At 39.5% G+C, this 27,554-nt stretch overlaps 1 protein-coding gene across 1 annotated transcript in view; it reads right to left on the minus strand.

Annotated features, from left to right (window-relative positions):
• Window positions 1-3,547: 3,547 nt before the first annotated feature.
• Window positions 3,548-27,554, minus strand: part of LOC124719041 (vacuolar protein sorting-associated protein 13) — a 447,369-nt gene continuing 423,362 nt past the window's right edge. The window contains exons 59-62 of the mRNA XM_047244711.1: window positions 21,142-21,256; window positions 14,979-15,107; window positions 14,682-14,840; window positions 3,548-4,641 (exon numbers count right to left, since the gene is read on the minus strand). Coding sequence (XP_047100667.1) covers window positions 4,603-4,641; window positions 14,682-14,840; window positions 14,979-15,107; window positions 21,142-21,256 — 442 coding nt within the window. The 3' untranslated portion in view covers window positions 3,548-4,602. The remainder of the gene's footprint in view (window positions 4,642-14,681; window positions 14,841-14,978; window positions 15,108-21,141; window positions 21,257-27,554) is intronic.

Genomic DNA, 27,554 nt, shown 5'->3' on the forward strand with positions numbered 1-27,554 from the left:
CCTCCAATGCTAAATTTGTGATCCCTTGATGCCTCAAAACATGTCCTACCAACCGATCCCTTCTTCTAGTCAAGTTGTGTCACAAACTTCTCTTCTCCCCAATCCTATTCAATACCTCCTCATTAGTTATATGATCTACCCACCTTATCTTCAGCATTCTTCTGTAGCACCACATTTCGAAAGCTTCTATTCTCTTCTTATCCAAACTATTTATCGTCCATGTTTCACTTCCATACATGGCTACACTCCATACAAATACTTTCAGAAATGACTTACTGACACTTAAATCTATACTTGATGTTAACAAATTTCTCTTCTTCAGAAACGCTTTCCTTGCCATTGCCAGTCCACATTTTACATCCTCTCTACTTCGACCATCATCAGTTATTTTACTCCCTAAATAGCAAAACGCCTTTACTACTTTAAGTGTCTCATTTCCTAATCTAATTCCCTCAGCATCACCCGATTTAATTTGACTACATTCCATAATCCTCGTTTTGCTTTTGTTGATGTTCATCTTATATCCTCTTTTCAAGACACTGTCCATTCCGTTCAACTGCTCTTCCAAGTCCTTTGCTGTCTCTGACAGAATTACAATGTCATCGGCAAACCTCAAAGTTTTTTCTTCTTCTCCATGAATTTTAATACCTACTCCGAATTTTTCTTTTGTTTCCTTTAATGCTTGCTCAATATACAGATTGAATAACATCGGGGAGAGGCTACAACCCTGTCTCACTTCTTTCCCAACCACTGCTTCCCTTTCATGCCCCTCGACTCTTATAATTGCCATCTGGTTTCTGTACAAATTGTAAATAGCCTTTTGCTCCCTGTATTTTACCCCTGCCACCTTCAGAATTTGAAAGAGAGTATTCCAGTCAACATTGTCAAAAGCTTTCTCTAAGTCTACAAATGCTAGAAATGTAGGTTTGCCTTTTCTTAATCTTTCTTCTAAGGTAAGTCGTAAGGTTAGTATTGCCTCACGTGTTCCAATATTTCTACAGAATCCAAACTGATCTTCCCTGAGGTCTGCTTCTACCAGTTTTTCCATTCGTCTGTAAAGAATTCACGTTAGTATTTTGCAGCTGTGACTTATTAAACTGATAGTTCAGTAATTTTCACATCTGTCAACACCTGCTTTCTTTGGGATTGGAATTATTATATTCTTCTTGAAGTCTGAGGCTATTTCGCCTGTCTCATACATCTTGCTCACCAGATGGTAGAGTTCTGTCATGACTGGCTCTCCCAAGGCCACCAGTAGTTCTAATGGAATGTTGTCTACTGCTGGGGCCTTGTTTCGACTCAGGTCTTTCAGTGCCTTGTCAAACTCTTCACGCAGTATCATATGTCCCATTTCATCTTCATCTACCTCCTCTTTCATTTCCATAATATTGTCCTCAAGTACATCGCCCTTGTATAAACCCTGTATATACTCCTTCCACCTTTCTGCCTTCCCTTCTTTGTTTAGAACTGGGTTGCCATCTGAGCTCTTGATATTCATACAAGTGGTTCTCTTATCTCCAAAGGTCTCTTTAATTTTCCTGTAGGCAGTATCTATCTTACCCCTAGTGAGACAAGCCTCTACATCCTTACATTTGTCCTCTAGCCATCCCTGCTTAGCCATTTTGCACTTCCTGTCGATCTCCTTCTTGAGACGTTTGTATTCCTTTTTGCCTGCTTCATTCACTGCATTTTTATATTTTCTCCTTTCATCAATTAAATTCAATATTTCTTCTGTTACCCAAGGATTTCCATTAGCCCTCGTCTTTTTACCTACTTGATCGTCTGCTGCCTTCACTACTTCATCCCTCAGAGCTACCCATTCTTCTTCTACTGTATTTCTTTCCCCCATTCCTATCAATTGTTTCCTTATGCTCTCCCTGAAACTCTGTACAACCTCTGGTTCTTTCAGTTTATCCAGGTCCCATCTCCTTAAATTCCCACCTTTTTGCAGTTTCTTCAGTTTCAATCTGCAGTTCATAACCAATAGATTGTGGTCAGAATCCACATCTGCCCCTGGAAATAATTTTGTATCAATTCATATTAATTCTGTCCAAGTCATATATTACAGATCCTTCCCAGGAGGTGGTCATAGTGACAAGCACGTGGCAGAGTGTGCATCTCGTTGCACTGATGCCACATTCACAATACGTCCTACTGGCTGAGGATGAAGCTGATTAATAACAGTGTGTTGTAAATGACACATTTACAATTTTTTCCTTTGAGGCACTATTGGAAAGTGACACTGCAGTTACTTCAAAAAATATCTGTCATTTGCTATTGTCAAAACAATGGCAGCTCAGAATTAACCTTAGCAGTTTGTCTACAGTGTGTGTTTGAAGAAGCAATGTTATAAAACCGGAAATTTAATATGAACATTTTCGTAGTATGACTTTTTACAATTTTCATAAAGGTCTCACTCCATGAAAATGCCTTTGATTGACATGTTCAACATGCAATAATCAATAACCTTTGGAAAAGTCTGTTTAGAATCCTTTTGTAGAAAATTACAATCTCTCTTCTGTCAGTGATGATTTTCATGTAGGCGGATGATGAACCATTTTTGCACATTGAAGGCTGCTGTCTGTACAATTTTCCATGAACATTTAATTGTAAAAAAGATCTCAAAAACAGGTTCTCTTCAATTGGTGTAAGGAAATGCTAAAATAATTTGACTCAGGAGATAAAGAATCTCTATACAACATTGGAACACAAGACAAAACTTAGATATATTTGTGCATGATGGAAACTGTGCAGCAGTCAACTCTCTGGGCATTCCAAGAAACTGGAAATTTAAGTTGTTTGTTCCTGAGACACTTCTAAGAAAACTACGGCGTGTTACTTTTGTTACACTGGAGATGATGTGACCTTTGTTTCTGGTGATATAAAGACAGTCACTGCCAAATGGTGTAAAACAATTTGACTGCCACAAGTCAATGATGAAATTAGAAAAAGCAACCAGGACCATCACACAATTCTTAATCATGATGTCACCACATCCAAAAGTTGATATATTTGATTGTTTTTCCTCTAAATACTGTCTTATCACCTGTAGTCACTTGAGTTACCACAATTTGACTTCTTTTTGTCCCTTTAAGTAAAAAAAGAACAGCTTGGTAAGTATTTACATCACCTCAAGATGCTGAGTCCTTCCAAAGTCATGTTTTTGTGGTTCCAACTTTATAACAGAAAAAAAAGTTTCCAGAACATGTTCTAGTGATGACCAAAGTGTATAAATTTCAAAGACAAATATTTTGAGAAACAATGAAATAGTTTGCACAAAAAAATGTTGATGACATTATTTTTGTAAAAAACCTAAAAGGCTGCCCTCAAATTTTGCTGACAGCTGGTATTGCTGTCTCCCATGATCATTACTGTGGAGTAATGTAAACATTAATTTAAATGTAAAAGGCGCTACCATAATCAGTCTATATATGGTTTCAAAAGGAAGGAGTTAAAAGTACTATTACTCTAGAAAGTATAATGTCCAAAGTAACAAATGTAATGGGTTATGGAAAGGGAGAGAACATATAAATACACAGAGTACCACTTGTTTCTGAACTGTTCTTTAATGTCCTTCATTGCAACCATACTGAATACAACAAAAGCATTTAATTTGTGTTCTTTATGCAATGTTCCACAGAAAGCCCTGACATCCAAAAAGCAAACAAACGCTGACACACATTCCTCCACATAGACAGTGCAATTAAACTTAGGACGACTACATGAGAGTGGATGCTATAAATTAAGTACTACAGATTTCTAGTATGCTGTAAAAAGGCTCAGTATCAAAAAGTGTAAAGAACACTTAAAAAATAAAGATATATTCTAGTCTTTTTTTCCGGGTGACTTGTGCAAACATTGTTTTAAAAAGCTAAGCACTCTCAAAAATATGACTACACACATACTCTCAGTAACAAAACAAACAGTACCAAAATATTAAACTTTGGTGTGTGAAGAAACTACCTGATTCAGACACTTTGGTTAAACATTGTAAGCATCTGAATCACAAAAGGCAGCAATGAATAAATAAATTTGTAGATAAAAGAAACAAATTGACACTCTTGTGCCCCATTGTTCCCTGGTATGTTGTAATGCAACCGAATAGTCCAGCACAATATGATTTAACATTTCTCACATCAGTCAACAACTAACAATGAACAGTAAATAGTTCCTCTTAAGTAACAATGTGAAACAATCACTTTCATTATTATTTCATTCCCCTAGTCAGCATATTTCAATCTGCAACAACCGTGCATAAAAACTGCAACCAACACTCACTCACTCCACATGTCACACCAGCCCTTTTCCAAAAAATAAAATGAACACATTGCACATTGTTGCATAAACATTTGCCAAAAGGCAGCTAAACACTACCAGAGCCAAAATAAGTGACCTCATTTACACATTTCAGACATTTCCTAAAAAGCTGGAATACTTTTCAGAGAAAATTTAAGCATAATTGCTTTGTTAAGTTAGCATTTGTACTGTTAATATAAAGCAAAAGGAACAGTGGCCGAGACACGGCAATTCTTGCTCGCACTCCCTCTTAACGTGAGCAGCGACAGGAAGACGTTGCAGCCTTCAGCCCATCAGAGATTATTTTCACTTCTTTATCATTTCCGTAATTTTATTAAACAGCCACTAAAAACAGAAATATTGAATGAGTAATTACAATACAGTAAGTCTAATACAGTTACAATATTTATTAATACATGAAACAAAGTTTTAAGGAATTAAAGTTGTTCAGTCTCTGAAAATTTTAGAAACCAATCTTCTACAGAAATCTAAAAAACTGACTGATACAATTACAGTGATGCAACAGTTTAAGAGACAACAAATAAACAAAAACATGGCTACAAACTATATGCAAGAAGAGGAAAGTACCAATAAGAATTCTAAAATGTTGAAGATGACAAAATTTTAGTTCCCTACATTGTGGAGTTTCTTTGTCAGCCACTGCTGTACACTGGCAAGAACCAGGAACCCTGATATTGGGCAGGTTAAAAGCATATTTACACCGGGATGCAGGTTAAAATGTGCGTTTTTTACGTAAGTACTGTTTCTAAACATGGCCACTGCAAAGCTGCAGACAACGATGCAAACTGAGTGCTTGCAAGTGTTAGCTATCCTCCTACTCCATTCGGCAGATATTTCTCCGAGTATAGTGAAATGTGTGGAGAAAATGCTACAAGTAATCGAATGCTAAGAAAATGGCTTACAGTGTTCAAATGTTCACGATGAAGTGCAAAGTGAGCTACAATCTGTCATCAATGATGGTTCGGTGCAGAAAGTTCATGCAAAAGTATGAGAAAATGAACACTTTACAATTCTGTCCTCAGCTAAAGAATTTCCTATACTCGAAAATTTTTCTTTACGAAATTCTTACAGATCACCTGAACTACCAGAAGTTGTATACATAATACATAATGTATATAATAAAAATGCTGGGTGAGGAACACAAAAGTGATCAAGTAGCCAATACTCTGAATTTCCTTGACCAGTATAGTAATAAAGGTGTTGAATGTTTAAATCCAGTTGTAGCCGGAAATGAAATATAGATGGCTCATATTAAACCAGAATCCAGACAATAACTCATAGAATGAATGATTTCAAGATCACCAATAAAAGTGGATTTCAATCGAACAACTGGAGCGCAAAAAAATTATGCACACACTGCTTTGTGATGGGATATGGTTGCTCGTGGATTTTTTTCCACAGGCTAACATAATTAATTCAGTATTGTACGACATTATGTAATATGTATGGAGCAGTCAAAACACTTGATATGGAAAGCTCAATAGGGAGATTTATTTTGGTTCACGACACTGCCTGTCTACATACAGCTGAACAAACACAAGACCTCATTGCTTATACAGCTGGGAACAACTTTATAAACCTACAACCTAATCTGGTGCCTAGTGATTACCACTAGTTCCTGCATAAAAAATAAGAAAAATGATTCAGAGACCAGGTTCCATGACAATGGCATTTAGCAATACTTGCCAAACCAGATGGTGTTTTTTTTTGAAAATGGAATTCAGGAGCCAGTTTTCCAGTATGATAAACACACTGAACAACCAGATTTGGTCACCCCCACATATATCACATTAATACTGTGTAACACCATCTCCAGACCCGATAATGTCCCCAGTTGGAAGTAAGAGCATTTGCCAGTACAGGGTTTCCACAAATAGTTTTACTAACTATGGCAACCCAGTTCCTTACTAAAATATATATGACGTATCACGATTAATAGTATAAACACATAAAGTTTAAAGTACACGATCCTAGAAGCACTGAAGTCTCAGTGAACATGGGTCTGCAAAAATGAAGCATTTGCAATATAATTGCGACTTTGTTATTACCAGTCACTACTGTCATCATTCTGTGTAAACATCACGTGCTGGTCTGTGGTGTGGTCTTTGTTTATGTACTTGAGATGTGGAACTGTAAACAGAATGGATATGACAGTACAGTACACAGTCAGAGTGGCACTCACGACAGCTGTCTACCGAGCGACAGTTGCATCGTACGTGTTGCTGGTAATGTGGAAAATTATACTAATGAGGAGTATGTAGACATGCATTCCCCATATGGTAGGGCTAACAGCAATGCACAGGGAGGCTGCATGCTTGTACCGAGATGCATATTCTGTTCTAAAGCACTCCAAGAGTCAAACATTTACAAGGGTGGATCAACATCTCCGAGAAACTGTGGGAGCGGGTAGGTCTGCACAAATTACATCTGTGCTTGTAAATGTGGTGCTGGAAACAGCTGCACATTCTCCAGGAATCTCCACAAGAAGGCTTACTGTCCTGTCAGTGGATGCAACAACAATCTGTATGCAATCCTACATTTGACAAAAACATTTTATTTACAGCTGAAGTAGGATTCGTTCATAATAGTGTGTTCCATTATCACAAATCTCAAGTTTGGAGTCATCTGGTCTCCAACCCACATGCCGTGCAAGAGTCTTGGGCCATGAACGTTCCCAAACAATCTCAATGCATAGAATTAGTTTCAATTTCTGTGGCATCTTGCAGAAATATTTGAGGATGTTTCCTTAGAGCGATGTCAGATGATGTGGTACATGTATAATGGAGCACCAGCACGTTTTGCTGCTACGGTGAGATGACTAATGCACTGATATGGCCAAAGATGTGATTGGGTGAGGAGAACCTGTACTGTGGTCTCTAAGATCACCTTCTGTGACTGTGTTTGGAGCCACCTTAAGGGTACAGTGACTGCCACTTGGTTAACATAGTTGAAGTATTGGAGTAGATACTTGTTAATGCTTGTCAAGAATTTCAAAGTGATCCAGATGCGTTTGAAAGGACTTTAAATTCTTTTTGGGGATGGGTACCGGCCTGCATCCGGGCAGAAGGACAACACTGAACACCACCTTTAACTACGAGTAGTCGTGTTTACTCAACACACTTATACTTCAACTAAACTGTCTCTAATAACTTTTCTTCATGTTGTACAGTATTCTTACCTTTTCGTAACCTGGATGATGATTACACAGAATCAAGTGAGTGGTGCCTAGTGGCCACAAAGTCACAATTATCTTGCAAATGTGTTGTTTGCAGACCTATATACTTAAGATTCTTTGCTATTAGTATCACGTACCTTCAACTGCATGTGTTTACACCATTAATTATGATACATCCTTTAGGTCTGAAAATCCTTCATTTTTGAGTTATTAATCAACGTTTACAATTTAGGTGACTGGAGCTCGGCAACATATAAGCTAATAATAAATGCTCAAAATGTCCACCTTTTGCTTTTAAAAATGCACCACTCATGGAATTGGCTGTTACACCCTATCAAATAATCACCGACCATTTTAAATGGTTTCACAGGTTTCTACAAGATGTCAATGAAGAGTTTCTGCATCTAGACGGTCTGCTGCATAGAGCAATTCTTTAAGGTGCCGCCAGAGATAATAATCCACTGGATTGAGGTCAGGGGAATATGCAGGCCAAAGAACTGGTACTCCTCTACCTATTAATCTGTCGTCATCGACGGAACCTTTACAGCAGAGCGGTACGTCGACAATATTCTACGCCCAGTTTTGTTGCCCTTCATGACGAGGGACTCACATTTCTGCAAGATAATGCCCACCCGCACACTGCGAGAGTTTCTACTGTTTGTCTTTGTGCTCGTCAAATCCTACCTTAGCCAGAAAGGCCATCGGATTCTGCCTCCCAACTGAGAACGTTTGGAGCATTATGGGCAGGGACCTTCAACCAGCTAAGGATTTTGATGATCTAATGCATCAGTTGGACAGATTCGAGCAGTGATTAAGTACTTCGTAAAGAAAGGTATGAAAGCAAAGGACATTCATGCTGATTTCCACAATACACTGGGGGTCTCTGCTCCTTCATATTCAACTGTTGTCAAGTGGACAGATGAATTTAAATTTGGACGGGATAGCTTGGATGGTGATCTGCACAGTGGTCAGCCGAGATGTGTCACTACTCCAGAAATCACTGCAAAAGTGAACAAAACAGTCACGGATGATCGCCAATTCAAAGTGCATAAAATTGCTCACACTTGCCAGATGTCACCCAAAACGGTTTATCACATTTTAACTGAAGAATTAGAAATGAAAAAAATTATCTGCAAAATGGGTGCCACAACTCTTGACACTGGATCAAAAACACGTGCCGTTGCCATGGCAAAATTACACAAACTAAGGTATGAATTGCCACACCCGCCTTTTTCACCTGATATGGCTCCATCAGACTTCCATCTCTTCCCAAAACTGAAAATTTTTCTTGGTGGATGAAGATTCACTTCAAACGAACAACTGACAGCTGGATTTGACAACTATTTGGCAAGCCTGGAGGAAACTCATTTTCGAGATGGGATCGAGGCACTGGAACATCGTTGGGCCGAGTGCATTAATCTACAAGGAGACTTCATTGTAAAATAAAAAAAGTTTCAGTGATGTAAGTACTTTTTTCCTATTCCGTTCTGAGAACTTTTCAAACCACCCTCGCATACACCCCCAGTCAGCTGCTGTCCAGTTTCTCTGTCGTTTAACCCACTGTAGTGCTGCAGCTTTATGTGCTGCTGTGAACACTAGCCTTTTACGAGGTTTAGGGGATGGACAAAAATACGTAAACACCGCGATAAATGCGCACCTGACCATAAATGCATATGCTGCTAGCTAAGCCTGCAGGTTGACCTGTCGTATTTGACCTCAAACAGCACCTGTGCAATGTTCTCAATTAGTTGCAAGTGTTATTCACAGCCAGAATATTGTTCTGCGTAGTTGCGAGTGCACTGTGTTAGAGCTAAATGAATTCAAAAGTGGGCAAATTGTTGTGTTCATATGGTCAGTGCTTCCATAACTAAGGAAGTTGGAGTGTCTGGTATTTGCAGATTAATCCCATCAATGAATTATTTTGCGTACAGGAAACAGCACCTGCTAAGCTGCAGTGAGGATGAAAGTGTGTGCATGTTGAGTGATTGTAAGGATGGTCAGTAAAGAGGATTGTGACAAAATATCGTAACACAAAGGGAGCTTCGTAAAATAGAAACTGCAGGGTAAGCTGGAATTCCAAAACCATTAATCAGTGAATAAAATGCCCATAACAGGATAATGTGCTACCACAACCATAAAATCTGGATTATGGAGTAATAGAAAAACATCGTTTGGTTTGACAAGTCTCGTTTCACAGTGTTTCTGATGTCTGGCCGAGTGTTTCTCCCGAGAGATCGGTTATGATTTGGGCAGCCATAGTGTGGTACTCCACAGGTCCACAGTTTCTCTGCAAAGGTCACATTATTGCTAAGGGTTGTGTGAACATTTTGGCCAATCAGGCCCACCACACAGTAAAATGTTTGTTCCCTGATCTCGACACCGTGTTCCGTGATGACAGGGCACCTATTCGCACTGCTCTCTTCATCCAGAACTCGTTTTTGTGAGCACGGTGATGAATTTATGCATTTCCCTTGGTCATCACAGTGACTTCAAATGTCCACTGCATGAAGCTGCTTTCACAATGTACATGTGGGAACTATTTGAGATGGAGCTGTATTCACTGACAGCAGTCATTTCACACCTGTTTGAAACCAAGTATCACTGACAAAGCATAAACATTTGTCTCCAGTCCTTGTAGATTAGGACCTTTTTTTTGACCAGGGATCTTACACAGTGTTGTGTGTCTGCAAGTGATACACTTTTTCTTCTAGACACACTGGACAGTTTGTGTTGACATAGCACCAAAATTAGCAACTTTATTCATGGTGTGGTTAGGAGCACATCCAAACGCCATAGCTCATTTCTGCCATTCTGTAGCATCTCTGCATATGAGATGTGGCAATAAAATAATGGAATAGATACTGCAAAAGAATAGGTACACATGTGTCCATATTGAATGACCAATAGCTGTGAAGTGTGAAGCTTTCTCCACGGAATGCGGCATCTCTGGTGCCTGTAGAGAAATCAGTGTGGCTGTAGACTACGTTTGTGTAAGAACTGCTATTTTGTTTTGCCAAAAACATGATAAGTGTAATAACAGAGCAACAAATTGCCATGATGTTTCACACGAAGCTTGCAAATACTGCGACTGAAACCTATCTGTAATTAAAAGAAGTGTATGATGAAGACTATCGTGTAAGCGAGTTTCTGAGTGGTTTCCAAGATGGCTCAGAAGACGCTGAACGTAACACACACTCAGGACACTCTTCAACATCAAAAATAGATACAAAATGAAAAACTATGTAATCTTATTCATTATGACTGTCGGTCGAGTTTTCGATCGACTGCAGAAACTGTAGATATTTACACAGAATGCGTAAGGCATATTTTACATATCCAATTTAAGATGAGGAAGTGGTGCTGAAAATTCTCACAATCAAACAAAAAGAAGCTCACGAGAGTACTCGAACTGACTCTTTCGATACCACTGAAAATTATCCTAATTTCTTGCAAAGAGGGATAACGTGACGAATCTTTGTTTTTCTGTTATTACCCATAAACTAAGTGCCAATCCATTCACCAAGACTGAAAAAACTCTAAGAATCAAATTGAGATTAAAAGCGGTATATTTTTATCCACCCTAGGTTCCTCGAGGTCAAACTACTAATCAACATTACTGTCTTGAAGTACTTGCTCAACTGCATCGCAACAACACACCGGCTCATACCAAATTGTCTGTTAAGAGGTTTTTAGTGAAGTGTAGCATCTCAGAATTAGGCTGCCCTCCTTGTTTGCCTAACCTAGCACCAAGTGCCTTTCATCTATTCCCCCAGGTCAAATGTGCACTAAAAGGAACAAGATTTCAGTCAGCTGAAGTAGTGAAAGAGAAGGCGGCACGCACAATGAAGGAGCTCACAGAGGAAGACATTCAGCACTGTTTCTCTCAATGGATCATTGTACGGATATAGAAGGGGAGTATATGGAGGGTGACAGTAACTAAATATATATGTTTTTGAAAATGTTTTACAGCAATAGCCTCTTATTACCACGACTTTACCAGCAGTGGAGGGCCACGTGAGCACAAGGTAGCAATTCTCCACCATCTACATATTCGAATTTTTATGCTCGTTTACGGAGTGATTTATATTTCGTCTGATGAGCTAAGTGCTGTAACATTAGTGGAAACAATGTAAGGCACATGCACTATTTGTTATGCCACAGTGGCACTACAATACCACAGCTACACGAGCGACCACAGTCTTCTCCCCTCACCGATACAAATTCAGCCCATTGCTATTCCCCTTCTAAATTCAGTATTGCCAAATGGATAGAGCATCTGCTTAGTAAGCAGGAGACCCAGATTTGAATCCTGGCACTGGTACAAATTTTAATTCATTGCTTCAGCCTACATCACTATCATAGGTACAAGTGAGACTCGATATGTCTCAGGAATATCAACTATATACAGGGTTATTACAAATGATTGAAGCGATTTCACAGTTCTACAATAACTTTATTATTTGAGATATTTTCACAATGCTTTGCACACACATACAAAAACTGAAAAAGTTTTTTTAGGCATTCACAAATGTTCGATATGTGCCCCTTTAGCGATTTGGCAGACATCAAGCAGATTATCAAGTTCCTCCCACACTCGGCGCAGCATGTCCCCATCAATGAGTTCGGAAGCATCGTTGGTGCGAGCTCGCAGTTCTGGCACGTTTCTTGGTAGAGGAGGTTTAAACACTGAATCTTTCACATAACCCCACAGAAAGAAATCGCATGGGGTTAAGTCGGGAGAGTGTGGAGGCCGTGACATGAATTGCTGATCATGATCTCCACCACGACCGATCCATCAGTTTTCCAATCTCCTGTTTAAGAAATGCCAAACATCCTGATGGAAGTGCGGTGGAGCACCATCCTGTTGAAAGATGAAGTCGGCGCTGTCGGTCTCCAGTTGTGGCATGAGCCAATTTTCCAGCATGTCCAGATACACGTGTCCTGTAACGTTTTTTTCGCAGAAGAAAAAGGGGCCGTAAACTTTAAACCGTGAGATTGCACAAAACACGTTAACTTTTGGTGAATTGCGAATTTGCTGCACGAATGCGTGAGGATTCTCTACCGCCCAGATTTGCACATTGTGTCTGTTCACTTCACCATTAAGAAAAAATGTTGCTTCATCACTGAAAACAAGTTTCGCACTGAACGCATCCTCTTCCATGAGCTGTTGCAACCACGCCGAAAATTCAAAGCGTTTGACTTTGTCATCGGGTGTCAGGGCTTGTAGCAATTGTAAACGGTAAGGCTTCTGCTTCAGCCTTTTCCGTAAGATTTTCCAAACCGTCGGCTGTGGTACGTTTAGCTCCCTGCTTGCTTTATTCGTCGACTTCCGCGGGCTACGCGTGAAACTTTCCCGCACGCGTTCAACCGTTTCTTCGCTCACTGCAGGCCGACCCGTTGATTTCCTCTTACAGAGGCATCCAGAAGCTTTAAACTGTGCATATCATCACCGAATGGAGTTAGCAGTTGGTGGATCTTTGTTGAACTTCGTCCTGAAGTGTCGTTGCACTGTTATGACTGACTGATGTGAGTGCATTTCAAGCACGACATACGCTTTCTCGGCTCCTGTCGCCATTTTGTCTCACTGCGCTTTCGAGCGCTCTGGCGGCAGAAACCTGAAGTGTGGCTTCAGCCGAGCAAACCTTTATGAGTTTTTCTACGTATGTGTAGTGTGTCGTGACCATATGTCAATGAATGGAGCTACAGTGAATTTATGAAATCGCTTCAATCATTTGTAATAGCCCTGTATTAATGGAAATGATGTTGAAAGTTGCTTTAAACATGTAGGCTGTCACATAACAATAAAATTGTTTTACAGATTCACTTCACATGTTTATGAAGGGTGCCCAAAAAGCATCCAGCTTATATTTATAAAATCAGTTTTTAATCATATACAACTCTTTGACACTAGTCACCTTCAAAGTAATCCCTTGCAGCTTCTACACACCTCTCTCGATGCTGCTGCCACTGCCCGAAATATCACCAGAAAGCCTTTTTCAGTAAGGGGCACAGCTGCGCCATCTAATTCTGCGCAATGTCATCCCTGTTTTGAAATCCGGTCCCTTTCAGTCTTTTTCAGGTTATGGAAAAGCTAGCAATCACTCTGAACTAGGTCATGGAACAGGGAGGCTGTAGAACACAGCCATTTTGCGTTTGAGCAAAAAACTCTAAAAGAATTGAGTATGACGAGTGGGTGCATTACAATGGTGAAGGTCCCAACAGCCTGCTGCCCTCTAGTGTGGCCATTTGCATCTCACTGCTTCACAAAGGTGGCACAGAAACTTTTGATAATACTACTTATTGACGTCAATACCTTCTGGGATGTACTCGTGATGGACAACGTCAATGCGTTACTTTCACACTGCCACAGACCTGCCTCGCTTTTTTGTGTCTTGGGAATAATGGATGCTTCCACTGAACTTGGTGGAAATTTGATTCTGGGTTGTACCCATAAACCCAGGAATCATCATCAGTGTTCGCTGTGTTGAGAAAGTTGGGAGTGCTGTTCACAGCGTCCAACACGTCCTGTGCAATCTCTCTAATGACGTTGCTTCTGCTCAGTCGATTGCAACTTTGCCAAAAATTTTGCCGAGATCCTCCCGACGTCCAAATATTTTGTTAAAATGGAATGAATGGATCTACTACTAATTTTAACCTTTTATGCAAGTTCTCTGATTGTGATTCATCTACCCTGAATTACCAGAGTCCTTACACGACCAGTAACAACTCCATTTGCACGTGTTCAGGGCCTACCTAAATATGCATCACTCTTCACTGATGAGCACCATCTTTGAAGCAGTTGCACCACTCTTTATGTGTATGGTACCCACTGCTTCCTCCCCAAACACTTGTCAAATCTTGCAGTCTGGCCGAACTTCAGAATCGCCAAGCTAAATTTGGTGCGACAATTTTGTTCCACTTTTTTCCATAATAGAAGATCGAACGACTAACACTACCACACGTTTACTTGTCAACAGCTAGCCAACAGCTGGTCGTTTCTGCAGTCGTGGCAAAAAATCAGGCTTACGGTCTGTGTATGCCAACAGACAGAGAGCATGTGGGCACTGATACCATTGTTGGTTTCAACAATAAAAAATAAGGTTGGATACTCTTACAACAGCCCTCATATTATTGAAACAATACTTATTTAAAAAACACAACTCCTATTTTCGATGACCGGAGCACTCACCTGCCGCCGCTCTGGCTCCTTGATGAGCAGCATCTTCCCACTGTCCCTCGAGCTGAAAAATGTGCGGAGCCTCTTATGAGCTCCGACAGAACATATCAAAAGACCCTTCTCGATTAATCGTGGTTCTGCTAAGATCTCCCAAGGGTATCCCCATTCAACCTGGAAGGCCATTTACTTTATGTTAGATGATGCATAATGTCAACTTTAATCAGGAATGCAGTATGTTAAATTTATAGTCAGCACTGAAAAATAAGTGCAAGTGGAAAATAAAACAAAATTAAATGATTAGCTATTTACCTGCCACGCTCCAAATAGGTCGTGCACTATGTACATTATCCTTTTATCCGTCAGAAGAACAACATCTTTCTCGATAGTCATGTGGGCGACATAAGTATCAGTTGATGCGTATTTATTTTTTTCCACTTCCTGGAACACATAGAGAGTGTAAACATCAGACAGTTTTCATTTTGACATGTGAACAAATAATTTTCACCTCACGAAAGGGCAGAACAAGACAGCACTCACAGACAAATCAGGATACACCTAACTATTGTCATAAATTTGAGTTAAATTGTTACTGACATGATACTGGAAAGTACTGAGTGGAATACAAATAATGGAAAGAGTAAAAGTAATGTCTCATTGTGTAGCTGAGATATTGAGCACACAGGAAGAACACAAGACTGAAAACATATCTCAGCTTTCCAGAAGTCATCAATTATTAAAATTTGCTAAGATTGTAAAAAAGGAAACAACAAACCAGTTGCAGGACCTGTGTCCCACCTTCAGGTGTCTCAGCAAAAACATTCACTAATTAGCGACTCAAAATCTGCACAGTATGTCCAGATTTTATCAACGGTTACAAATAATAACAGTTGTCAATGTCCTGTGAAGAGAAATGTGTGTCAAATGATTCCTAGCACGGGCATTGGGACATACAATGCTATTTTAATTTGCATAGCAAAGTAGTGAATCTTTGCGCAGATGTACCTTAAGATGGGACACGGGTCCATAAACTGGTTGTGCTTTCCTTTTTAGAAACAAATAATTTTTAAAACTGTAGTGGATTTTACTGTTGATGATGAATACCAACAGTTGTGGAGAAACAGGTGTCATTCCCGAATTGTCTGATATATTTCAAAGGAGGAGGAAAATTATGTTGATGGTATGGACAAAATGAATAATTCTCAGAAAATATGGCACCATTCAGGATAAAACAGGACAAGACACTACCACTGCAGGCCATTCTTTTACAACTGCAGGTCTTACCAACTCAGGTAAGAGGGAGAATAACCCTGTACCACAAATGCAGTCACATACAATTACTGTCATGGCAAAGCACATGGAAATGAATGCAGAGTTAGGGAAATGTACAGAGAACTTTGTAATTTTTTTATTATATTGTTGAGTTACTGTGTAATATATTCAAATAATCTGACGATGACTTAGAAATAAGGTGAAAACTGCTAATGACAGCATATGCGACACCTCAGGCTGAAGCATATAATAAAAGTTGGCCAAGTGTGAGCACGACTCGTGCACAGAAGGTGCTGTACAAACCTAAATGTTACAGTGTGAAAGCACTGTAAAAATATGTCTGATAAGGCCACACACAGAATCGTAGTTTGAGGGGGGGGGGGGGGGTGGATGTGTCTTGGCACTCTCTTCCTATTTGAGTTATGAACATGGGGTGAAAAGTTTTTGGTTTAACCTAGGCCAGTGGCCATTTGCCATTTGTATAGCCATTCAAAGATGTCTTAGTGTAGCTATGTTACGGTATATTAACAATGTTCTGATTAATGGAGATGGGGTGGTGCCCAGGCAAATTGGGCAAGCTAATTAATTTGTTTTGCAAAACATTTTAATTGGCAAAAATTAATGTTCAGCAGGCATATGTGTACCATTAGGATTTTACATGCAAAAACAGTCACCCTTATATAACTCCGGACTGAAGCGAGACTGGCGGCTCAAATTTGGGCCACCGGTGCATCAGACCTACACCTAAGATAAGTCATAACAGTTTGAAAAAAATCTCACTTTGTTTGGAGTTACATATAAAAAACATGTTGTTCTGGGAGGTTTTTGAAGCTCGCCATTTCTGTACTTTAAACTTGTATGATCTAGCTTTTTTTTATTTTACATTAAAAAAAATTGAGTTTTTTACGGGTGTCTCTTCAATATTTGAGACTTTTGTGAATCAGTTCAAATTTTTTAAGAATGTAGACAAATACTGCTTACTTGTCTTGTTTTGTGAAAGCTTTATCAGTTGCCACAATATAAGAAACATGGTTCAAAAGGCAATTAAAAATCCTATACTGTATCAGTTTTCACCCAAAACAACAAAGATCTTAGAAAATGTAACAGACCTACTAAGGAGACTGCCTACACTATGCTTGTCCATCCTCTTTTAGGATATGCTGCGTGGTGTGGGATCCTTAATACACAGGGCTCACTGAGTACATAAAAAAAGTTCAAAGAAAGGCAGCAAGTTTTGTATTATCACGAAATATGGGAGAGAGTTTCAGAGAAATGATACACGATTTGGGCTGGAAATCATTAAAAGAAAGGCATTTTTCGCTGTGACGGACTCTTCTCACAAAATTCCAATCATCAAATTTCTCCTACAAATGCAAAAGTATTTTGTTGACACCGACCTACATAGGGAGGAACAATCACCACAATAAAATAAGGGAAATCAGAAATCATACGGAAAGATGTGTGTCTTCATTCTTTCCATGTTTTATACGAGACTGGAATAATAGAGAACTGTGGAGGTGGTTCGATGAACCCTCTGCCAGGCACTCGAATGTGATTTGCAGAGTATCCACGTAGATGTAGATGTAGGTTTAATGTCAAAACTGTGGTAGAGTAGAAGCTGAAAACCAGTCTGAGAGACGGACAACAACGTGATCCTATAAGGGTTTTGTTTTTACCAAGTGAGGTATGGAACACTAAAAACTAAATAAAACGTGGAAATGTTTACCAGCTCTCAACATTTCTTTCTGTTAAGCCTTAATTTGAATGTATGCTTCACTCATCACTCACAAAACACAGGAGCAAATAGAGAGTTCTGCCTTCGTACGAATCAGTATTGCAGTGTCAACAGTTCCAATTGCTTCATTGCTTTGTGAAGAAAGGATAACGCTGTCACTGTCTTGCGTTAAATACACACGTTTCTCGACATACACCTGGCAAAAGAAGTCTTAATGGCCTGGCATCAGGGGAGGCCAGGGAATGTGAGGTGGGACCCTCATGACCCGTGTTGACTGGATACTCTCTTTGAAATTCTGAAGATACAGTGTGTGATCAAAAGTATCCAGACACCCCCAAAACGTGTTTTTCAAATTAGGTGCATTGTGCTGCCACCTACTGCCAGTTACTCAATACCAATGACCTCAGTAGTCATTAGACATTGTGAGAGCAGAATGGGACGCTCCAAGGAACTCACGAATGTGATCAGGTCATTGGATGTCACTTGTGTCATACGTCTGTACGCGAGATTTCCGCACTCCTAAAAATCCCTAGGTCCACTGTTTCCGATGTGATAGTGAAGTGGAAATGTGAGGGACACGTACAGCACAAAAGTGTACAGGCTGACCTTGTCTGTTGACTGACAGAGACCGCCGACAGTTGAAGCTGGTCGTGATGTGTAATAGGCAGACATCTATCCAGACCACCACACAGGAATTCCAAACTGCATCAGGATCCACTGCAAGTACTATGACAGTTAGGCGATAAAACTTTGATTTCATGGTTGAGTGGCTGGTGATAAGCCACAAATCACACCAATAAATGCCAAACGATGCCTCGCTTGGTGTAAGGAGCATAAACATTGTATGGCGAATTCCCGGTGAACATCATCTCGCAGTGTGTGTAGTGCCAACAGTAAAATTCGGAGGCGGTGGTGGTGTTATGATGTGATCATGCTTTTCATGAAGAGGACTTGCACCCCTTGTTGTTTTGCGTGGGACTATCACAGCACAGGCCTACACTGATGTTTTAAGCACCTTCTTGCTTCCCACTGTTGAAGAGCAATTCGTGGATGGCAATTGCATCTTTCAACACCATCGAGCACCTGTTCATGCTGCATGGCCTGTGTCAGAGTGGTTACATGACAATAAAATTATTGCAATGGACTGGCCTGCGCAAAGTCCTGACCTGAATGCTACAGATTTGGGATGTTTTGGAGCACTGACTTCATGCCAGGCCTCACCGACTGACATCGATAGCTCTCCTTAATGCAGCACTCCATGAAGAATGGGCTGCCATTCCCAAAGAAAACTTCCAGCAGCAGAGTGAACATATGCGTGTGAGAGTGGAAGCTGTCATCAAGGGTAAGGGTGGTTGATTGGTTGGTTTGGGGAAGGAGACCAGACAGCGTGGTCATTGGTCTCATCGGATTAGGGAAGGATTGGGAAGGAAGTCGGCCGTGCCCTTTCAGAGGAACCATCCCGGCATTTGCCTGGAGTGATTTACGAAAATCACGGAAAACCTAAATCAGGATGGCCGGACGCGGGATTGAACTGTCGTCCTCCCGAATGCGAGTCCAGTGTGGGTAAGGGTGGGCCAACACCATACTCAATTCCAGCATTACCGATGGAGGGCGCCACAGATTTGTAAGTCATTTTCAGCCAGGTGTCCAGATAATTTTGATCACATAGTGTAGCAGGAAACACATACAGGGAGCAAAAGGCTACTTACAACTTATACAAAAACCAGACGGCAGCTATCAGAGTTGAGGGGTATAAAAGAGAAGCGAGATTGAGAAGGGAGTGAGACAGGGTTGTATCCTATCCCTGAAGTCATTCAGTCTATACACTCAACAGGCAGTAAAGGAAACCAGTGAAAAATATGGAGAAGATCCAGAATGAGATTTTCACTCTGCAGCAGAGTGTGCGCTGATATGAAACTTCCTGGCAGATTAAAACTGTGTGCCCGACCGAGACTCGAACTCGGGACCTTTGCCTTTCGCGGGCAAGTGCTCTACCATCTGAGCTACCGAAGCACGACTCACGCCCGGTACTCACAGCTTTACTTCTGCCAGTATCTCGTCTCCTACCTTCCAAACTTTACAGAAGCTCTCCTGTGAACCTTGCAGAACTAGCACTTCTGAAAGAAAGGATATAGCGGAGACATGGCTTAGCCACAGCCTGGGGGATGTTTCCAGAATGAGATTTTCACTCTGCAGCGGAGTGTGCGCTGTTCTGCAAGGTTCACAGGAGAGCTTCTGTAAAATTTGGAAGGTAGGAGACGAGATACTGGCAGAAGTAAAGCTGTGAGTACCGGGCGTGAGTCGTGCTTCGGTAGCTCAGATGGTAGAGCACTTGCCCGCGAAAGGCAAAGGTCCCGAGTTCGAGTCTCGGTCGGGCACACAGTTTTAATCTGCCAGGAAGTTTAATATGGAGAAGAAACTAAAATTCAGGAAGAAGAAATAAAAAAAACTGAGGTTTGCCCATGACATAGCAATTGTCAGAGACAGCAAAGGACTTTAAAGAGCAGTTGAACAGAGCAGATAGTGTCTTTAAAGGAAGATATGTTATGAACATCAAGAAAAGCAAAACAAGGATAAATGAATTCAGTCAAACTAGATCAGATGATGCTGAGAGAATTAGACCAGGAAATTTATAGCTGAAGTAGAGAGGATATAAAATGTAGACTGGCAATGGGAAGGAAAGAGTTTCTGAAGAAGAGAAATTTGTTAATATCAAATAGAGGTGTTAGGAAGCCTTTTCTGAAGGTATTTGTCCATAGTGTTGCCAGTTATGGGAGGAAATTTGGATGATAAATAGTTTAGACAGAAAGAGAACACAAGGCTTTCTATAAATGGTATTTGGTGCTAGATGGGTCAAACACATAACTATTCAGAATGGCCTGTTTATACATTGCCCTAAATTTAGTGAATTAAAGAGAATCCAAAATCTTAGAAGTCAATTTTCTCGGGAATTATTGATAGTTGCACTGAAGTGTTTTGGGGAAATTGCTATTTGAGTTCTGAACTTCATGCAGCATAAATATATAACATTAGAAAAACCTGATTGCCATGTGGTTTTCTTGTCAGTCACTGCTATTACATGGATTGTCAATTTCACAGCATAATAAGGTCTCCAATTATTGTGCTTCAGAATTGACACTTTCATTCTCAGCTACTATAGCTCCTCACTTTACTCCTTTATCTGATGTATCGATAACCCTTTTAATCTCCAAATTCTGTGGTTTCTGGGATTCTGGGAAGTTCAATACTATTTTTCTGCATACAGAGAAACCTCTTTTTTTTCCAGGAAAATAGACACAATACCCACAATCGTCACAAACAAACATATTTCCATTTGTTGAACACATGTAAATTGAGAGCCTTTACAAATGTTAAGAAATATAATGTTGCCAGACTTTTATCCAGTATTCACCTACACAGGTTTCCTTAACGATAGCAACACACAGGGTACAGATGGGTGGAACTTGCCTGCAGTAGCTTATTGCCCTCTGCCTCCTCACGGATGTACGGCCGCAGCAGGCCGTCCGGCCGGAAGAAGCGCGGCGGGCGTAACCTCAGCACCTCGTCACCCACTTCGGTGACACTGCAATGTGGGAAAATGTGTCAACACTATGACATTACAAAATGTTACAAACAACTTAATTTTTCCACGGATACACAAATAGCAATGTATCCTTTACATAATATGTCATTATTCCATCCTGGATTTTCCATTTTTTTATGAATATTTATTTATATTCGTAGGTTATAAGTACGTGAGTGAAATGTGCTTTGACATGAGTGTCAGATGTGGCAAAATATATGCATTTAAGTATTATTTGAGGTATTGAAATTGTGCATGCATGTTTTATCAAGAGGTCACAAAGTGGCTGGATGGATTTATAAAATGTTGCATCATACGAGATGTGACAATAAAGTAGTGGGTCTGATGTGAAAAAAAATGTTGCTTATCGTTTTAGTCAAGTTTAGTGTTGTCTCCTTCAAAGTAGTTCCTTTCTGATTGCACAAACCTTTTCCAGCGCTTCTGCCACTGATGGTAACATTTCTGGAACTCATCTTCTGTAATATCCTCCAAGACACTCATCACAGTTTTTTGGACATCTTGTATTGCTTGAAAATTGTGTCCCTTGACCGCCGTTTTGACTCTTGGAAACAGAAAAAATTCGCGCAGAGGGATATCTGGCTGTGGTTGTACTGAAACTTGTTTTGAGGTTAAAAATTGCTGCACTGACAGAGCAGTACGGGATGGCGCATTATCGTGATGCAGAATCCAATTATCAGGTATGTTGGCATGGACGTGAAGAACTCTTTTACGAAGTATTTCTGAAATTTCTCTGTAGTACCGTATTCACTCGAATCTAAGTTGCACCCGAAAAATGAGACTCGAAACTGAGGGAAAAAATTTTCCCGAATCTAAGCCGCACCTGAAATATGAGACTCGAAATTCAAGGGGAGAAAAAAGTTTTAGGCCACACCTCCAAATCGAAACAAAGTTGGTCCATTGTAACATGAGACACAATTTAGGCCAAATGAATGACGATACAGCTACAGTAGTTCGGTTCGAGTCGTAAGCTTAGAAGTTAAGCTTTACCAGGTAGCCATTGCTATGTTACAGGTGCTCCGTCCGTATTTTTACGGGTACCCTTCCTTTTTCACGTGTTTCGACTACCTTGAATTCATTGCTTATTTTTCTTTGATCTGATAAGTGCTGTTCTCTTTGTTATAGGTGTTGTTCGTCACTCTAAACTGAAAATGCATTACTGTACTGTGTCATGCATTGTTTGTCGCATTCTGCAGCTCGCGGCATGGCTTGCTTTTGTGCGCGCTACTGCCGCTTACAATTTTAAAAAAAGGAGAGGAATCGTCTCATTAGCGAAACAATGGCAAGAGACTGCTATTTGTTGTTACTTACACTGCTGCTTTATTTGATAATGATCAACAAGAACCAAATAATAGACTGCGTATGATAGATGATGTTCTAAACGAGAGTTTAGCGAAAATTTTTCTCCGTTTGAAAATCTTTGCAGACACCTCTTTAGTACATTACATTCTGCACAGAGCCATCTTAGATTTAAAAATCTAGTGAATTGCCGTGCTTCATTTCTGACTGTAACAGTATTAGGCACATGAATAATACAAATATAAACATGACATGACATGTATATTCTTCCGCGTCTGCTGTTGTCTCACTCTAGTTTTGTAGTTTATTAGGCAGACAGGATTTAAATGAGATAGCAGCAAACACGAAACACATACATAGCAAAATGTTTATATTCGAATTATTCTTATGGTGAAGAGAATATTGCATGTGATTCACAATTCATAAAAGATCCTATTAGCAACCATCTCTTCTCACAGGTAGGAAAAAATTCAGATCGTAGAGTTGGCCATATTGACAAACATCCCAAACAGTCTTGCCAGTCAGATTTTCGTAGTACATTGAAATGCTGCTACATTAGAAGATGAACAATACGGAATTTGTATTTACTTCGTTGGATAATGTATGAAAATTCAGTGGTCAAAACTCAGGGCGGCAAAAAAAAGCTCGTCTTCCTTTTTTTTTTTTTTTAATTTATTTACTGACGCAGAGGTTTTGGCACCAGTACTTATCTTTGTGCCTGCAAAGCATGCCTGTGTAGCACTACATATATTCGACAGCAGAAGTTAGTTGTGGCGGCAACTACCAAATTTTTCAGAACTTCTGCTTACTTTGCTCTCGATTCTAAGCCACAGGCAGTTTTTTGGATCACAAAAACGGAAAAAAAGTGTGGCTTAGATTCAAGTAAATACGGTAATATTGGTTAACTGTTTGTCCAGGAGGCACCCACTCTTTATGAACAATTCCCTTGGAATTGGAAGTTGGTGGTCGTCCACTGCGGTCTTCATCTTCAACATTAAAGAACTTGAGCTCTTGGCATGACCACCTCTCTAAAAGCCTTCTGAAGCTTACTGTAAATTGTCATCACGTTTTCACCCAATTTAATGCAAAAAGAAATGGCATACCATTGCGCAATGTTATGCAGTTCCATTTCCGTGGCAAGAGACACAAACACGTGTTAACTTATTACAGCACAACTCACGACTGAGCAGTCGCATTGATGTGCCGCTTGGACTAGAAGCAGCTTATAGACCACGGTCAAAGATATTGTGCCTCCACAAGCCTGCGGGGTTGCCACATCTTGCAAAGAAAATCAGTCTCATTGCTTTATTGTCGCACCTCGTGTGTTTATACATCATACATATAAATAAAAATGTAAATGTTCATTTGGTCAAAATTGTGTGTCTCCAAAAGTTCTTGAACATTTGACATAATTCTACATGTAAATACATGCATGTCCTTACATAACTTGTAAGGACATTATGTGTACAATAATCTAAAATACTGTTTCGTGTAGCAGTTGTTACGATTGTGACTTTATTTTCATTGGCTACAGGCCTATTTCAACTCAAAGGCCATTTTCAAGCACTCTGCAACACACAGTATGGTATTTAGATCATATATCTGTGAGTTTTCATAATAAATAATTATTTTGTACATTTATTTCAAATTTTGATGAGGAGGGGGAGGGGGTAGATGGAGATGGGGAGGGAAAGAGGAGGAGAAAGGGAAGGGGAGGTGGGGAGGGGGAGGAGGTGGTTTCATCTGCAGTGGGTTGGCAGTGTGGTAAGATATTATGCAGCTCGTGTGTCCACAATTTGCTCTATGAGCATGGGGGACTCTGAATTATTTCAAAATTGTGAATGAAACTTGTGGATGTTTGTGGACTCTTGATTTCAGTCAGGTCATAGAATTTCTCAAGTTATCTGAAAAGCATTTACAACTTAAAAGCAAATACACCAATGGCTGGGATGACATCTCAGCTGAATTCCTGACAGAATGCAGTATATTGGATAAACTTGATTATGGAAACAAAGTTATTGGCACCTTTTCAGGCCTCTTCCAGGGCCTCTGACTCTATAAATCATTCCATTCTTCTACATGAATTAGAAACTTACAGAGTCAGAGAAGTGGCATTAGATTTGTTAAGATCCTGCCTTGCTGACAGGAGATGATGTGTTGAGCTGTATCATACAAGTGGGGGATATACATAAACAGTAAAATCATCTTATAAAATTATTAACTGTGGAGTCCCTCAGAGAATCATTATTGGGTCATTTTTGCTTATTGTGTACATCAATGATATAATAATTCCACAAAATTCAAACCTTGTAAATAATGCCGACATATCTCTTTTTAAGCTGGGATTCTACAAAACAGTTAGCAGTGCAAAACAATACAGAATACATTAGCCTCATCATAGAACATCTCACCAAAAAGAAAAGGCACTAAATAAGGATAAGACAATTCTAATGGATTTTCTGCCAAATTATAAATCAAGACAAGAGGATACTTAGCCAGACTTATCAGTTGAAACAACTGATAAACACAGATTCCAGGGTACTACAATGGATGAACATCTTACAGGGAAGGAGCACATCAGCTATATGTGTAAAAAAATCTCCTGTAGCACCTACCTGCTAAAACACCTTTATAGCATAATAGCACCACCTGTCTAAAGACAAATCTATTTCGGGATCATAAACTCCCACCTACAGTATGGTATCGAGATTTGGGGTGGGGCACCAATGGTATACGTGGATAGGGCTTTCAGAGCACAGAAAAAAACCATTAGCATAATAGCTAATATTAGTAGACATCAGTCCTCTAGAGAATACTTCATTACTTATAACATATTAACATGTATTCATTGTATGTTCTCAGAACTATACTGCTTGTAAAAGAAAATATGGAACATAGTATAACCAATAGTGAAATCGATAACTATGATACAAGAAAATGAGAGGATTACCACATAAAATTTAGTAATAAAAGAGCAACAGATCATAGTCCATTTTCTTCTGGAAGAAATTTTTATAACAGACTGTCAAATAAAATAAAATAGTTAAATGGAAACATATTTAAGACAAAATTAAAGCAACTGTTAATTGCTAAATGTTTGTACTCCCATCAAGATCTTTTAATGTTGTTGTGCATAATTTATCTTTATTTCCAAACAGTTATTAATGTTTATATGGCTATAAACAGACCATGTCCACAACTATAAAAGTCATTATGGACAAATAAACAATTTATTCATTTGTTTATTATTATTATTATTATTATAATTATACACATAGTACACCCTTTGTGAATCTGTGAAGCTTCTACAGTTCTTCCTGCAGTTTTTCCACAAGACCATTTTCTCACTCATGGCTTTCTTTCATTCATCCGTCCACTCTGTACTGGTCCTTTTTGGCTCTTGTCTCTGGCTGGACTTCCCGCTTGTCTATTTTGCCTCTGTAGATGTTACAGTCTGCATTGAGTGTCCTGAATGGTGAGTTGAGCATCAGTAAGGTCTCTTCGTACTTGTTCGGCCCATGTCATACCTTTCCGTGGCTGTGAGTATATGGCGTGTGAGTCTATACTCTGGGAGTCTGTGTGTGTGTCCATAGAATTTAAGGCATCTGTTTCTAATGTAAGTAGCAATATTTGAAATTTTCTCTGCAGTTTTGTTGCTTTGTAGTCTATATCCAGGTTCAGTTTTTTTGTGGTCCAAGGATTCTCCTAATGATCTTTCTTTCTTCTTTTTGTAGAAGAATCTTGTTATGCAGTGACAATGTTTCTGCTGCGTATAGCACCTCGGGTTTAATGACAGTGCTGTAGTGCCTGGTTTTTGTATGCATGGACATGCACTTTTTGTTGTAAAGTTGGTGTATTCAAACGTAGGCTCTCTTTAGTTTCTTTGATCAAGTTCCTTGAAAAATTTTTTCTAGTCCAGTGGGTTCCAAAATTTCCCCCAGGTATTTAAAATGTGGAACTCTGTTTATCCATCCATATTTTGTGGTGAGATTCTGTATGTTTAAGAGTGTATACATAAATTCCGTTTTCTCAAAAGACATTTGCAAGCCAACATACTCGGCGCATTCCTCGAGTGTTTCTATTTGGTGTATTGCATTTTGTTCACTGTCTGTCAAAATTGCAAGGTCATCAGCAAATTACCTGTAATCGTGATGTGACACAATACTATTGCAGGCTACTGAGTACAAATTCACTGATGACCACAGAGTCCATACCAAAGATCATTAAGCATTACATCGTGGGTGTGTTCATATGGAAAAATTGTATAGTTATTTGGATTGTGCTGTTTGTAAATGTGCTCTCTGCACAAAGATATTATAAATTTTGTACAGTTCATTCAGATATTAATCAATGATACATTCAGTTTTGAGTATATGAGGCCACAATTAACATAATTATATTGTGCTTATATGAAATAAACATTTAAAGCTATCGAAAACCATCTGGCTTGGCCAATATTGTTATCTCTGGGGATTTTATTTAACCATTTCACCCTCAGCTCAATTATTATACATTTCACTAAACTGACTCACCAGTGGTGTAAGGGTTTGTATGAACATTATTGCGATAAATATTTGGGCATCAGTGAGACTATGTACAGCTACCCCTATTGATAATAGTGAGCCAAGTTGAATGTTGTAGGCTGCACATTCGCAACACTGTTGACTTGTTGTACAGCAAGGTGATCTTATATCACAAGTGAGATACGCATAAGTAGAGTAGAAGCATCCAATGGGTGAAGTTGTAATACTTCCCATGTTTTGTGACTGGCTGTATAAAGTTACAAGTACTACACAATACTGAAGTAGACTAGGATTTGATGAGTATGAGTCTGGACAAATGCAATTATATGAGAAAGTGGCTGCCATCTAGAATAGACTGTTAGATCTCAAATTGTCCAGATAACGTTAAATGATAAGGACATATAATGACTGACTAGTGCTGACAAATATATTTTATGGTTCATAAATCTTTGAAGAAC

This window comes from Schistocerca piceifrons, chromosome 10 (assembly GCF_021461385.2).
Source record: "Schistocerca piceifrons isolate TAMUIC-IGC-003096 chromosome 10, iqSchPice1.1, whole genome shotgun sequence".
Taxonomy (NCBI): domain Eukaryota; kingdom Metazoa; phylum Arthropoda; class Insecta; order Orthoptera; family Acrididae; genus Schistocerca; species Schistocerca piceifrons.